We start from the raw sequence: 16,462 nt of genomic DNA, 5'->3' as shown, positions 1-16,462 counted from the left end.
CAGCACTAAGGCCTTTACATTTGGCTTTAAAAACAAAAACATATGTACATATCATGAAAAATACAAGTTTAAGAATAATCTCATAAATAACAACCATTTACAGCATGTAAAATGTATACAAAAGGTGGGTATAAAAAGATAAGATTTTCAATTGGTCATTGAAATTGGTGCGGGAGGCAAATAGGTCATGAGAAGAAGAATTTGAGATTGAATTGAAAATAGAAGGTAATCGGTAAAAGAGGGATCTATGAGATATTGCCATACGGAAATTGAGCTTCAGTATTTCGGTTATTTTGAGCTGGAATCCAAAGTGAAAAGAATGTCAGGAGATCAATGTATGTGAAGGACTCATTCACGATGCAGCAGAGAAATTTGATGTCGGAAGTCAATTGTTGGTGGGTGGAGTGTAACAATCCAAGCGAGAGAAGTATTTCTTCGCTTGAAGAGAGTCTGAGGTGAGGTATGCGATGTCGTACTATTGCTATGAAGAAATTGAGTGGACGGTTGTGTAGTTTTAGTGTGGTGGGAGAAACAGTTCACCAAAAGGGAAAACAATATGTTAGGATTAGTTGCACACATCCAATGATGACGGATTTTGAAGCACTCGGTTTGTACATCTCGTTCAGACGATATAGGGTCCCAACCACTGCCATAGAATTGTTAAAAATGATTTTTTTTATGATCGTAGAAAGATAATTTTTGGTCAAAAGTGACGCCTTTGATTGATAATATATGAATTCGAATTGTGTTCATTACACTTCCGTAATTTCTTACTAAATTGAAAAGTTCTTTCGTTAAAGGGCGCCTGCAGAAAATTGACGAAAAAAACATTCCTACCACGTTTCAGAAAATTGTATAAACATGGTTGTACATATTAATGCGTGTACACGTATATAAAATTGCGCCCGTAAACAAAATTGTTACCACATTTCAGAAAATTTTATAAGATATGTTGTACCTATAATTGTGTGAACAAAAGGAACGCCTAAGATTGATAAAATACGTATTCAAATTCTGTTTATTACACTTCCATAATTTCTTTCTAAATTAAACAATTATTCCGTTATAGGGGAACTGGCTGAAAATTCACGTAAACAAAATTACTACCTTCAAAATTACTTGAAATGAAATTCATTTCGATCTGACCAATATTGTTTGTGGTACCTCACATTGAAAGGAGATCACCACGCCGCAGGCTCAATGCGACCGGTTCCCGCCCTCTGGCGCCCTTACTCTCCGTTGAGCAATTGCACTGAGACATTACTCCGTTGAGATTCCGTGTCATCGCTCATTCCATCGAATTGATTATCTTATGCTTCTTCAGGACAAGATAAAATAAACTCGAGGCAAAACTTTCAAAGGATAATTATGGTGAAGAGTAAATCTACATATTTACCGAGATTACATATTATTGAGTAAATTTTATGGTAATTTGATAAAATATTTAAAGTTATAAAATATAAAGTACGTATACATTTAATATTAAAATATTTACATATTAAAAATTTCTCGTCTAAACAAATAGTACATATGATAATTCTTCATTAGTTCTTTCGGAAAAAGAGGCTGCATGCATTCAATAAAATATAACAAAATTACGTTGTTGTCAAAAGGTAAATTGGTACTTCGAAAGTATAATTCTGTGCTTAAATACATTCTCTGTGCCATACTGTAATATCTCATACATGAATGGCTTAACTCTTGGGTCTGCGATAAGCTTCAGTGTATTAAGTTTTTTAAATAAAAATCATAATGCAAGCTGACATTGCTGAAAGAAATGCGTGGTTAGATATCATGGAGTTTTAGAGAAACAGGTTCGAAGATATCTTTACGGCATTTTGTTTTTTTATCACTGATATTCCAGAATCAGTTTCCCTCAAGGGATCCAAAAAGTCATATAATATCTAATTTTGTGCTTTTCTCTCCCATTTTCATCGTGCGGTATTGTTACACCACGATTTGTTTGTTTAAATTTCTTAATGGCTCTGTGTCAAGAGAAAATAATAAACATGTTCCCAATAATCGAGTTTAAGCTTTTTTTTATTCGTATGTAACAATGTGGCTGGAAAATTGTTTTCTCCTGATTGCTTTAAAAAATTATCTATCCAAGATAAATAGATCAGTGAGTAATTGTTTACTTAATTGCCTATGATTAATATTTAAAAGGAATTCAATAGCTTATTTTTTTAAGCTTACCTCCAAAATGTACTCTAAGTGCAAGGAAGATTGAGAAACACATTGAAAACTCCGTATCCCTTGAATGTAGGGATTAAACAAGCAATTATAAAGTCAATGAAATACTGTCCATTCATTGCTATAAGGTCTAATATACTTTCTAGGTTTTAATTACTAGATCAAAATATGAATAGGATCAATTGAAATGATATATTAATCACTTGTTTTGTGAAATATAATCCTTGTAATTCTTTGCCTAATAATATTAGTACATAAGATCAAAAATGCGTAGTTAAGACATATGGATATAAAAAAAAACAGATTTGAACATAGTCCTTGCGGAATTTCGTATTTTATTCCAACTCATAATCAAGAAATAAGTTCCAATCAAATAGTAATAGAGCATTTAATTTTGTGCAATTCTCTCTCTTTTTCAATCTTTGGTACTCCTTCACCATGTTTGATGAATTTCCCAAGGGCTGTTAGCCAAGTTTAAATAATAAACATGTTTAAAACCATATTATTGAAATTCTTCATTTGTAAATGTTGGATGGGCAATTAATTTACCATGATTGCATTGAAGAAGCTTTAATCCCACATTTATATATGAGTGCTTTAATGTTTACCTCATTGGCAAAATCGATATTTAAAAGGGACTCAATAGCTTAATTTTTTTAAATTTAATCGAAAATACATACTTCAAGAGCTAGAAATATCAATAAGTGTTGACTAATCACACTGATAACCCCGTATCTCGAGTATATAGCGAATCTAGTTATCAATAGGAATTATAAAGCAAATGAAATACTGCCCATTCATTTCTGTTAGCTATAATATTATGATAAATGAAGATATCGTATTATCTCAAAATTAATAACCAAGCACTACACGACAGTTTCTTTAGTACCTGAGGATGATTGCATATAAATCGAAACACGTGTAGTACTAGGTTGATAAATTATAGAGAATTCGATATCTCCGTTTATCAGTATCATAGGTTGCATTCCTCGATATACCTCCAAAGAAAGTTGACTCCAATACTTTTAGGTTTAAAATCTTTACTATGTTTTAATCAATACATCCAAATATGAATATGATCTTAGTAAAATGATGAGGTAGTCATTTATTATGTGGAATATAATCCTTCGCCGTATATGACCAGAACACAATGATCTCTAACGTGTTGTGAACCTTGAAACACGCCCAAAGCAAGTATCACACCCATATTACCACGAGGATCGAAGAAATGCTGAAATCAACGCGGAAACGCTCGACTGCTTCGATAATACGGTAGCATTAAGGGTTTTTATGCGTCCATGCCTTTCGTTTCTGGACTAAGCGGCGTGGAAATGTGGAAAATGACTGTGCCGAAGTGTGCCCCAGCTCATGAAAGTGATGACAACGTTTTGAGGTGTTTGGAGGTCACCGCTCAGTGCATGTGCTAAGAAGGGCCAACCAATGGACGACGGACTCGTTGGTGATCGATGGAAAGGTTCTTTGCGGGAGGGCGTGGCGTTCGGGGCAATATAGTATAAAACAGTGCCCCCGATGGAGCATTCATCACAGGCACAGCGTTGCTCTCAAACACGGATACTCAAGCAGACAGCATGGCATACCAAATGGTAAGGATACACAGTTTGCCTCCGCAGAGATGCTATAGCATTTCCATTGAACTTCAATTGAGGTGCAGTTCTCTTCACCTCTTATGCGCATTAGCATTGCCTAAAGGCGACATTTTAATTATTAAAATAATAATTCTGTCGATTGAAATCAATGTAAAATTCGGAATATGTTTGAAATGGATTCCTAGAAAATTTTCATAAGTAGTAAAATATTAATACCATGAGACAAACATTTCATAATGGCTTTCTCAATTTTATTATATCCTTCAAATTCCTATTGTCTGAATGTAATTTTGCTTCCCGAGGCATTTTGGTCAATCATGGCTGACTATCATGACTTCTACAAATATCCTATTGAATATATCATATGACTTGATTCGGGGTATGCTTCTCTGCACCTCATTTGCGGGTTAGCATTGCTAAAATGACACTTTAACTATTTCTAAAAATATCAATTCATTCATTTGAAATTGCAGTCAAATCCGAAGTATTTTAAATATGTTTCCGTAAATATTTATAAGTTTGGAAAAAAAGGAAAAACCAAGAGGCAAATATCTCATTAACGCATAAAATAGCTTTAGTTCGAAAGTACTATTACTTACCAAGGCATTCCACCCATCACGGTTCATTACCATGATTTCTCTAAGTATTCCAAGTTATATTACCTCCAAAACTATTCTACTCTATTACTATTGTAGCATGTTACAATAAATTAATTTCTGAGTTTTTCATTTTACAAAAGCAACATGAAATAAGTGAAAATTTGAAATACTATAAAAAACTAGACAAGTTTAAGTATTTGACGTACCATAATTTTCAGACAGGAATTAAAATTTTGAGATGGAATAATATAATATTGCAATAATTATCGTCTTGCTAGCCTCACCTAAACTTGATCCCTAACCATTACTCTACAGATCGTCTTCGCCTTGTGCGTGGCTGGAGCACTGGGCAGTGCCATCCCCCATGCCGCCCAATACCCCGCCGGAGTCAACCCCCACGCCTGCCCCAACTACCCCTACTGTGACAACGCTGCCGTTCATGGCGCTGGACACCATGGTGCCGTTGGACCCTACGCCGCACCCGCCTACGCTGCCTACGGACACCACGGTGCCGCCGTCCACGGAGCTCAAGCTGCCCATGGTGCTGGTGCCAAGTACCCCGCAGGAGTAGACCCCCATCTCTGCCCCAACTACCCCTACTGCGGACCTACCCCCGCCCACGTCCCAGCTGCTGCTCACCACGCCGGTGCTTGGGCCGGGAACCACGCTGGTGCCTGGAACGGTGCTCACGCTGGTGCATGGAATGGCGCTCATGCTGGTGCCTGGGCTGGACACCATGCCGGTGCCCATGGCCACTATGACGATGGTTCTTACCATGGTGATGACGGTTCCTACCACGGTGAAGATGACGGTTCCTATCATCACGACGCTCGCTGGGACGATGGTTCTTACCACGGTGATGGACACCACTGGTAAATGGAAGACAAGTACCAAGCACGACACCAGGATTTTCTCCAAATACCTCCAACCATGGCCATTGTGTAGGGATCCTATCCATCTCTTGTGCTGATATTTTGAATGTTCCTGAGTGAGCTGAAGGGATTACGCTTATTCCGATACGATTCCCTGCTACTCATTGATCGTTTCATGTCGATCTAATGCTGGGTGTTCATGTAGCGTTTGATTCCGTCATCTGCTAATTCTTCCGCTACCGGAAGTATTAAAGAGCAAACGAGTACCTTGACATTGTACATAATATATTAATTTTATTTTTGTAATATTGCGATGGTACCTCGTGGCCTAAGCAATGCTGTGCCTGTTTCATAAATTTTCCATGAATATAAAATTTTAAAAAATCCTACAAATAAATATGAATTTGACCATAAAATGCCGTATTCTTTTTTATTTCCCAATTTTTTATTTAATTTTTTATTCTGGTTTTATTTTTATGTATCCCAACAGATTTTATTCAGTATACCTATTGAGGTTTATTAATGCGATCAAATGTAAAATTACAAAGGTAGCTAATATTCACCAGACTGAAAAAGGGATAAGAGGATTATCAGCAGGTATTATTTGACGAAAGTCTGCTAATATTTATGTGGAGGTACTAGTAAGCATCAAGTCTCCGTGTCATTAATTGTTTAATTTTTATAGCGACTCCTATTTTCAATTCAAATTAAATGGAAAAAAACTCTAATCTTTTCACATATAATACTCATTTTCTCATTCGGGTGAAATTTATTTTGAGGGTATTATTTTCCAAAAGTTTTTTACTTACACCCAGCAGATCCTATTGACAAATTAGAGGTCCTACTGACATTATGTTGACCACTTTTCAGCTAATTAATGAAATTTTTGCATAAAAATACAGGAAATATGTCTTATACTTATTAATGATCATTGCACACAAGCTTGATTTGCTAGCGTACGGTGCAAATGACGCAAGTTTGATTGATCGGTATTCGTGGAGGGTATCCGGTTGTCTATGGAGAGCAGGAATCGAATCGAATCTGTTAGGTGCCCCCGGGGCTTCCTCAAAGGAGCCGAGACCATGAAATTTTTCCATGCAATCGATTTATGCGGAGTTCAGCGGCAGCTGAGAGAAAGGTAATGAACCTGGCCTTGCGCACATTCTTGGGGTGACTCGCCGCGGGGTTTACCATGAGGTAAGCCCCGCGCTTGCAACAGTTTACAGGTGACCTTCGAGAAGCAAGCTGTGATAATATTTCTTTTATCCAGCAATAATTATTTATCACAGCCAAATACTGAGGGTGACATTTAATAAAATCTGAAGCAATAAAAAAAAGATATAAGCAATAGAATTACAAAGGGGAGAATTATCATAAAAGCTCTAAATTCTATTTCATGGGTTATTCATAAAATATTGAATGGGATAGTCTAAATCTACCAATGCTTGGACGATCATCAATATACCAATATACGTATATGCCTACAGGTTGTCGAATACGCTATCCTGTTCATCTTAGAAAAAGATATTTGACATATTTTTTGCATTTAGTCATTAAGTTTCATGCATTTCCATATAAGTAATATATTGGCACAAATACGAAAGTAAGAATATATTTTTTAATGGTTGTAAGTGTGATAAAATATGGAGCGTAGGTATCCGATATCGAGGAAAAAAACAGAAATAGGTAATTGATGACAAAAGGAAATTACTTGAGAAGGATTTGCAGAATGATTAGACTAGATAAGGTTAGAAATGGTACAGCAAGGGAGATGAAGGAATTGGAAAAAGATATTGTCGGCGACGTAGAAAGGAAGCAACTGCTCTTGTTTGACCATGTTAGTAAAATGCATGACACCATACAGCCTAAGCAAATATTTGATTGTATAACTCCGTAAAATATGATGATGTAAAGACCAAGAGTCAATTGGAGATAGGGAATACAAGTGAAAAGAATAATAATAAAATGCCTTTATTCGGGCGAGGTTGATACTATGAACTCTTCCACCTAACCTCTCAATTGCGTCAATGCAAACATATTAAAAAATGGTAGACAAACGTTTACAATGCATAGTATATACTAAATACTATGCATTGTAAACGTTTGTCTATAATTGACACGTACCTATTCCATACGGTGCATCGGTTGTGATGGATCACATTCGAACTCCGCGACCGACTGGAAGGGAGGCGCTATATGTTTTATCGACGTGCGTCTCAGGCGTGACTTATAGATTTAAATGCCCTCTGCATTCAGATGAACTCCCTCTTCGACTTAAAATGGAGAAATTTGATGGGTCAACGACGGGACCAAATATCTACATTGGGTCAATTGGTCGCCAACTAAAGACCTGTGCGCAGCTACCTCTAATGAAATTTCAGACGATTGATATTGGTCTACCTGATCCTGAACTAAATTTATCTCTCATCAGCAAATACCAAAATTATTCGCGGGACATGGCTCGTGGTATTTCCAGGGGATACATCCCACAAGAGCTGGCTGATCGCGATAATGGGGAAATGAATAACAGCAGATGGGGAATGACGGCCAACAGAGTGATCCGCGTTTACATAGAAACAAGACGACCAACAGTGGCTTTGAATTCAATAACCGAGACTATGATGAAACTCTAATCCTATGTGGTTCACAATAAAGAAAAATTGGAAGATTACAGAAGTAGAGCATATCTGGGAAATGCTTAAGAGAATAAGACAATTCCGTAAAAAGTAAAGTTCTTGAGAAATTCATCCAGAGCAAAGCGTTCTTCGCTCATCCAGAAAACATCCTCATTGGTGAATGATGAAAGGGCCGAAGTGCAAAGAGTAGCCTTCCAAAGGATATTGCAGGCAAGAAAGACCTATTCGCCAGATGAAGGCATCAGTGTTTTTCACATCCCATAGGGAGATGAGGAGATCCTTACTCTAGGATGAGAGAGGGGAAAAAATGTTGTTCTATATAAACGGTAGGGTCATATTAGTGCGATCATGCCCATACGAGTACACCAAATTAAAATATATACCATTAATTAAGAAAATTTCAAATTTTTTTACGTTTCTTTGCATTTTAATATCGGTGATTGTATAAAAACGTGATTATTCGACCTATTTTGCTTACCTCGACTATTCCATACATGATTGGTGCAGACTCGGCTGAAAAAACCATTAAAATCACGACATTTATCGCCGAAATAGCGTAAAAAGAGGACATGTGTTGCGGGTTGCATACGCTCAACATAAACGGCCCTGGTGCAACCGTAGGATGTCAACCTACATGAAAAAAATTTTTTCGTTTTTCATTTGGTACCTCGGGCTACATTTTGTAATATGTCGAACTTTGACTTTCGAAAAAGTTGTTTGATGACCGCCCCTAGGATATAGGTACAATTTACACAATTTGTGAAATTTCAAAAATATAAACAACTATGTGTGAAGATTTTGTGTGAAAAAGATTTCTGTTTGTGGGAAAAAACATGAGGATAAGGGCGTAGTATCCTTCAGCGAAAAAACCCACTGCAGGAAAACGCCCACACAGGAAGAGGAATATCATGACAGAGAGGAATTGAAGCCGAGTGCAGGGAAACGACGACATCCGTAAACAACCTGCAGCATATATATAATTAGTGTAACTATCAATTGAAGTTGGTATAATACTCCACATGGTCCAAATATACCAATATAAGGAATCATATGTAATAAACGTTGACTAATGCGTACAGTATCGCAGCGAGGGAGGGGTTTTGAGGGATAAATCCCCCCCAGAGCTCTGAGAATGTTTATGTTAAATGCATTTTACTCAATTGGTTTATATTGCTTACAGAATAGTGTAAGGATTGATATAATATCTTTCTTAAAACCGTATAAATTCCCATGTTGAACCATTTATATTAAAATTTTTCTGGGGGGCCCCGCATCTGGCGGGTATTCCATACTATTACTGGGGGGGTCTAAATTCCCCCCAGTCTTAATTCCTAGCTGCGCCCCTGAATGCGCATTCCTGTTCATCATAGAATCAAATATTTTCAATTACTTTTTTTAATATTCGCATGCAGCTTGACATATATTTATTATATCAGTGAGCAATAATTTCATTCAACAACCCTCTGTTATTTTGTGATTTGAGCCAGAAGAACCTCATTCACTTCAGTTTAAATCTTATGTTGAAAATTGAATTTTCCGAAACTAATCCAGAATTAATACTACCTATTATTAATATGCAATTTTTGTTTCAATGGATTAATTTTTTTTTATTTTTGTGTCTTCCAACTAAAGAACCATTCTTTAACTCGTTAAAGAATGGTTCTTTAGTTAGTTAGTTGTTTAGTTAGAATAACTTCTTTAGGAGACTTATATTTACAAGAAGAGTATACTCATCCTTCGAAAATAGCTTTACGAGCAGTTGTATGACTCTTTCAATTTCTGACCAAAAAATTTCTCCGCAATGGCAATCGCCTATAGATTAAAACATTTTCATTCTTTCCCGTTCTAACTAACTCTTTGTAAAGCCCTATTGAGACCATGGTTTGTACAAGTACTACTTGAATACCCAATTTATTGCGAAACTTTATCCACCCAAGTAATATATTTTATAATATTATTATAAGGGTGAATTATTAACTAAACTAAGAACTAATATGGGATTTGAACAAAAAATTCAAGGTATTTCAACAGATATAATTTATTTTTTCAAGTGGAACATGAAATCTTTCAACGGTATTTCGAGCTTTTGCCCGAGTTGCCGCGTACAATTTCTTTGGGCAGTCACAGCTAATCTTGGCCTTTGGATACAAGTCCATAGGAGCGCGTCTTACTTAACAAGGCACTGCTTGTTTATCCAGCTGGTGGGAAACTGCATCTACTCTCGCTGTAAGTAGGAGGTGCTTTTCGGTTATTATCAGTGGAAAACCAGGAGACAATAAGACTGGAGGTGGGTTTGGTGTTCCCTCTCGTTGTAATTCCATTGGTGATGGATGGAAGGAAAGACGAGTTGGCAGATAGCAGTACACGTTAATAACAATCAACAAGTGCACCAAAATCTCTCCGGAAGGTCACTGAACTACGTGTTGGAAAAGTATCCAGGTCTCCATGTTGGTGGCAGCTATGCTTTTACCAGTGGTGTCCATCACCATGGTAAGAACCATCGTCCCAGTGGTTGTAAGATCCATCGTCCCACTGGTTGTAAGATCCATCATCCCAGCGTCCGTCGTGGTGGTAGGAACCATCGTCTTCACCGTGGTAGGAGCCGTCATCACCATGGTAAGAGCCATCGTCGTAGTGGTTGTGGGCACCGTTCCAGGCACCGGCATGGTGTCCAGCCCAGGCACCAGCGTGGGCACCGTTCCAGGCACCAGCGTGGTGAGCAGCGCCTGGGACGTGGGCGGGAGTAGGTCCACAGTAGGGGTAGTTGGGGCAAAGGTGTGGGTCAACACCGGCGGGGTAGCGGGCAGCTGCTCCTGGAACGGCAGCACCATGGTGTCCGTATGCGGTGTAGGCGGGTGCGGCATAGGGTGCAACGGCACCGTGGTGTCCAGCGGCGTGTGCGGCTACGGCAACGTTGTCGCAGTAGGGGTAGTTGGGGCAGGCGTGGGGGTTGACTCCGGCGGGATACTGGGCGGCATGGGGGATGGCACTGCCGATGGCGGATGCCACGCACAAGGCTAGGGCGATCTGGAGAAGACAAATACATAGAGTTAAGAGTTGGTGATGCAGTGAGTGGAGTGGCGGAACTGTTTTAAAGTCACAAGATATCATTATGAACCATAAAGAATGATGTCTAAGGATATGCGTAAGGCAACTACTTGTAACAAGTAGGAAAATAAGGTTTTATACTCTTTAAAAATAGAATATATTGGGTACTACAAAATTTAATGCCCTGTAAAAATCATTTTGAACTGTTGCTGAGGTAAAATGTTAAAGTAAATAAAAAGGCTAAAATTAATCAAATGTTCAAGAATTATTTCACTGAATTCCATATTTACGAATGTTAATAACCTCTAGCAATTCAGAGCCTGCGTCCACTTCACAGAAACTATAATAAAAACGATTAATAAGCTTTTCTTACTTGATATTAGCAAGATGGGCAACTAATAAAATTTCTTATAAGTCATTAGTTTGTTATGTAAAAGGAAATTAATGTCCAAAAGGAATCGAAGATAGAAGTGTAAAAATATTAATAAATTGGTGCAGCTGAGGTTAATATTCTGGTGCTGAAGTAAGAAAGCTGAAAATATATGACGAGCCAGAAGAGAGCGTTGTATAAATAGTGCTACTGTAAAGCATGCATTTATTGGCCATTAAAGCAATCGTTTCCTATAATGTAGGCGTATTTTTTTAGCAAACAATAAGTAATCGGAATAATTATTTTCATTCGACCGAAACTTTAATCGTGGGACAGGTGAATGAATGAACTTAGAAAAAGTGTATTTAAAAGCCGGCCTCGGTGGCGGCCAAACGGAAGGTCGCGGGTTCGAGCTCCGATTGGGTAGGTTGCCCCGAGCCAGGGAATGGAGATTCTTTATGATAGTTGGTTAATGTTAAGTCGATGTAATGGCCAGGTAACGTTTTTTGTGATTGAATAATAGATAAAAAATTAAGTGTATAGATTTCGTATTTCTTAAGAACGTTTAATTGCATGTGTTAATTTTACAGTAGCCGCAAAAATAATTATAAGGCAGCTCTTTATTCATATTGCAGTTTTATGCTTTTATTATTTCTAATCTGAGTATGGAAAATATGAATCGGGTAATTTATGTGAATCAGTTTTATAGTTGTTATGAAAATACTTAATACAGATATACTCTAAATAATTTGCAATATTAGTTATGGCAAGAAAGGGCAAATTTCTATATTCTGTCCTATGAGATGTCTAGCCTTACCGTGATCTTAGCGGCCATTCTGGATCTGAGATGTTCAACAGGCTCAAGACTTGGCTGTGCTGCTGACCATCCAGGCTTCCCGTCCTGTTTTATATACCTCGCATTTTGCACTCAGCCGCTAACCACGCCCTCGGACCATTTTCCCCTATTTAGCCCATTTCCAAGTTTTTCCCGTCAACCACACCCTAAAGCAAAACAGCCCCTCCACCAGTACCCCATTCGACTTCACACCGGGAGGGTACTCCACCCCCCGCAGAGCATCATGGATAAGGGACACCCCTCCCCTCCCTTTTGCGACCTCGAATCACACTGCGTCGGCTCGAACCCCGCCCCAGTCCGTGGCGGTCGTCTTTCACTCTCGTTACTTCCCATGTCCACATCGATATAATATATAATTTATTCCATTTACAATCTTCCACGATTCCCTATCCTTGGCCTTTCCAATTCAATCTTGCGGCGCCAAAATAATTGTCATACCAAGTGTGAGCTTTGCCGTGAAATTTCTTTTTTGTTGCACCATGACTCGGCTCTTTTCCAATTTGAATTCGCGACGTTGATGGAATTTTCGATAAAGCATGACTTTCTGGATTGATCCATGTCAGATAAAATACGACTTTATGGACAAAATTTTAAGTCCAACGTCACTACGCCACTGGTCATTCCCTAAGTTTCCCGCATTCTCCCGTATCCACATTTTTATACGAATGAATTGGTTGCTTAATTGGCTAAAATGCTTGATTAGAAATTGGGAGCCACGGCGATAACTGCGAATATTCCACAGGGGATAAAAAATAATTCGCCTCAAACGGAATTTGAATTCAGATCCCCCGATTTCCGGTCTAGTGCTTTAGCCAGTTCAGCTACCGAGGCGGTCATTTCCTGTGGCGTAGTCAGGATTTTGAAATAGGGAGGGGTTTACCGAAGATTTCGAGCCCCTACAGGGGTATATGGAAAACACCCAGGGGTTTTTGGCCTCTTTAAAAGGCTCAATGGGGGGTTGTAACTCGGAAAACCATCGCCGTCGCTACGCCACTGGTCATTCCCTAAGTTTCCCGCATTCTCCCGCATCCACATTTTTATACGAATGAATTGGTTGCTTAATTGGCTAAAATACTTGATTAGAAATCGGGACTACCGGGTTTGAATGCCGCTCAAGACGGATGATTTTTTTCTCTGTGGAATTTCCGCACAGATTGACGGGTTAAAAAAATTTAGTTTTGGATAAAACGGAGTATTTCTCTAAAATTTGTGAAATTATGTATATGAATTTATATAACAGTAACGTTTCATAAGTTAAAAATAAATTAACCATTTTCCGCCTACAATAGCCATATGGCTATATACTTCTATTAAATGTCATCCTAAAATAAATAAGCTACATCCTACCATTCAATCATAAGAGGTTCTTGAAGAAAATGAAAATTCCATTCTGCAACCGAATTGTCAAAACAATATGTTGCAGAAGCTTCCAAGAACTGAATCCACTTATTAGAATATCTTTGAAGCCGATCGAAGGAAGCCCACTGACCGAAAAAGGTGGGTGCGAAACGGAAATTCAATATGAACGCCTACTGTCACCAAATTACATGAAATCATCATATAAATAAACTGGAAAATGTATTGCATAGATAATCTTAACTTTATTTCATCTAAAAATATGCTTGTCCCGAGGATTCATCCTTTCCTCACAAAGTCACTCGTAGAAATTGCGCAGCAATGGTATCTGACCTCGTACCACCAAGCGTATCTCTTTATCTACGGGTCATTCAGAAGGATCAAGTTGAGATATTACCTAAATATCTCACGGTATTACTAAAGACGGCCATTAGACCATTATGATTTAAGTATTTAACCGATTAAGGTAGGTTTCTATGGAGTCCTTAAGAAGAATCCTAGGAGCCACCCCTTCCATCAAGAAATTCCCTCTTCAATTCACAATAAGGCCTACTCCCTTTCATTCTATCTAAAATCCTATTCTATTCATTCCTCTTCTTCCTCATTAACTGTCATTCTATCCTCTAACACCGTTTTCAACACTGTTTTTAACATTTAAAACGGTTTATTTTTTTCATACTTTGGCACAATTTGTGCATAGGATGATTGAATGGCATGACATTAACTGCATAACGGAGCATAGCAAATACACCGCGTCAGAAGAAGAAAATTTACATTCAAATTTTTAATCCATTTCATAAATATTTATATATTGACAGTGTCGTACAACACTTGATGCGCTAAAACTCTTTGGGCAAGAACGCAATTTTGCAACATAGAGTTAATCAACACAAGCGTCAAATAATAGAAGTAATTAATTTCAGCAATGGCAATTTGAAACTTTACCAACATTCGATGTTTCATTAAACGCTTAACCTATCCAAATAGTGTTTCAATTAAAAGGAAAACCATAGAATAAAATAAAAATTCATCCAAAATGTCAACAATAAAAATTCATCTTTATCATCAATAAAAGTCTATACACAGACAATGCGTGACCTTCAATTTTGCTCAGAAGCAAGGTAGGTTTTTCAGAACTGCATTAAAATAAATTTTCACTCGCTCAGTGACAACCCAAAGGTTGGTTTGCGTAGGTGAGGGTAGAACTTATCCAGAATTAAGTCTCAGGTGTTTAAATATCACATATTTAGGGCAGGAAAGCCAGTAACTCTCGTTGGGCAACTTTGCACTTCCATGATTTTGTTGGGTGATGTCCAAAGCTTTCATACGGGATATCAACCCGGGACCCCTCGGTCATCACCTTAGTTCTCTACCAATTAGGCTCAACCAGAATTTTTACTTTCAAAAAAAAAAAGAAAAAAGAGAAAAGTGCCGCCTGGGGATGTAAATCTATGGAGTTATTAGAGGCGGCGCTAAATATATCGCTTAAAATGTTCCAAAAAAAAGGTTAAAAAGGAGGTAGATTGATTTATGCCGTGTAAAAATGATGATCATGCCACTGTTCACTGTGGCGATAAAAAGTGAGAGTTATCATCCATAAAAATGTTGCCTCTCCTTTCCTTATCTCTCAGGCACTCATTTGAGTCAAGTTGAATGCTCACTCGAGCGGAAGGAGTGACAGATCACGCTGAAACACGTGATAGTTTTCGCGGTCAAGGAAATAAACCGTTGGCATCGCCGGGCGTGGAGTTTTAAACACGTGATCACATCCACCAGTCGTGTGAGAATGGCTACGGAAGCCAAAGGAGTTAGGAGGCATAAAAACAGATAACGGGAGAATGTCTGAGGTGGAGACAGGCCTTTAGGGGGTAATTTTCAAGACATAGGGGTTGTGAAGTGGTGGTGGGAAAAAGTAGGGAGGCAGAGTAGCAATTAAGATATTAGGGGGGTTAAGGTTTAGAATGAGAAGGGTATATTTTTGCAATTGGAATTCGAGATTCAATCGGTGAATTGGTTTGGGAATAGAGGATTACAAAACATTTGGCATGGACTGCAAAATAATATTTATCACATAGCCGCGAAACTCTGTATTGTACAATTACGTACAACATGCTACCTCGCAAGTCATCTCAAAAGACGTTTTGCGGGGGTGTTAGGACTCCAGCTCTACAGTGAATTAATTAAAAAAATGAAAAAAAATAAAAGCATCAACTAGTGTTTTTTATCCATGGAATTATAAGAGTCAGTGCTAGATATAATGTTTAAAAAAGGCTTAAAAGAAGGTAGATTGATATATTTCATACAAAAATGATGAGCATATCACTTTTACTTGTAAAATAAAAAGAAAATTCTCTTTAAAAAATCGCCGTGGATTCATTTAAGTCCTTTATTGTTCGGGGTAAAAATAAATTCCAATGCCTATCTGTTCAGAAAAATATCTTTCTTAAGTTACCGTTTCTGCCAGGGGTGTTATAGTGGGGTTCTAATATGATGTCCTCCGTGTCTCACCAAAGATACCTATTTTTAATTTCTAAATTTTAAATACATTCTTTGCACATTGTGCAATAACATATACTGTTAACGTTCTCGAAATTGGTAGTAAAGGCAGAAACTGTTGTTTGGGCAATCCCATGATTTTATGATGATAACACTTTCCCTCTTTTCTGTTTGTAGCCAAATTTTCACACATCTCTCCCTGTCAAACGGTCTCGATAAAGGATTCATGCTGAGGTTATCATATTTTGGTACTTCAACTTTGGTGAGAATTTAATCGGGAAAAAATTTGATTGATCCTCCAGACTAACGAGCATACAACCAATAATCTATATCATTGAGCAAATATATTGCACCATTGGTATGAGAAATCTAAGTACAAAATGACGGGACGCCAATGTGCAATTATTGCTGGCATGAATGAGTGATTGA

General features: G+C 37.9%; 2 protein-coding genes across 2 annotated transcripts; one reads left to right on the top strand and one right to left on the bottom strand.

Annotated features, from left to right (window-relative positions):
* Positions 1–3,723: 3,723 nt before the first annotated feature.
* On the top strand, positions 3,724–5,284 carry LOC124168870 (histidine-rich protein PFHRP-III-like). The gene is made up of 2 exons (XM_046547232.1): positions 3,724–3,797; positions 4,715–5,284. Exons 1-2 carry the CDS (start codon positions 3,783–3,785, stop codon positions 5,273–5,275), a joined length of 576 nt encoding a protein of 191 aa, XP_046403188.1. The 5' UTR covers positions 3,724–3,782; the 3' UTR covers positions 5,276–5,284.
* A 4,643-nt stretch (positions 5,285–9,927) lies between these two features.
* On the bottom strand, positions 9,928–12,245 carry LOC124169512 (histidine-rich protein PFHRP-III-like). The gene is made up of 2 exons (XM_046548145.1): positions 12,143–12,245; positions 9,928–10,934 (listed from the first exon to the last, which is right to left on the bottom strand). The coding sequence occupies exons 1-2, from the start codon at positions 12,158–12,160 to the stop codon at positions 10,374–10,376; spliced, it is 579 nt and encodes a 192-aa protein (XP_046404101.1). The 5' UTR covers positions 12,161–12,245; the 3' UTR covers positions 9,928–10,373.
* Between the last annotated feature and the right edge of the window lie 4,217 nt (positions 12,246–16,462).

Source organism: Ischnura elegans, chromosome 12 (genome assembly GCF_921293095.1).
Source record: "Ischnura elegans chromosome 12, ioIscEleg1.1, whole genome shotgun sequence".
NCBI classification, from domain to species: domain Eukaryota; kingdom Metazoa; phylum Arthropoda; class Insecta; order Odonata; family Coenagrionidae; genus Ischnura; species Ischnura elegans.
This window is presented reverse-complemented; position numbering and strand designations above follow the sequence as displayed.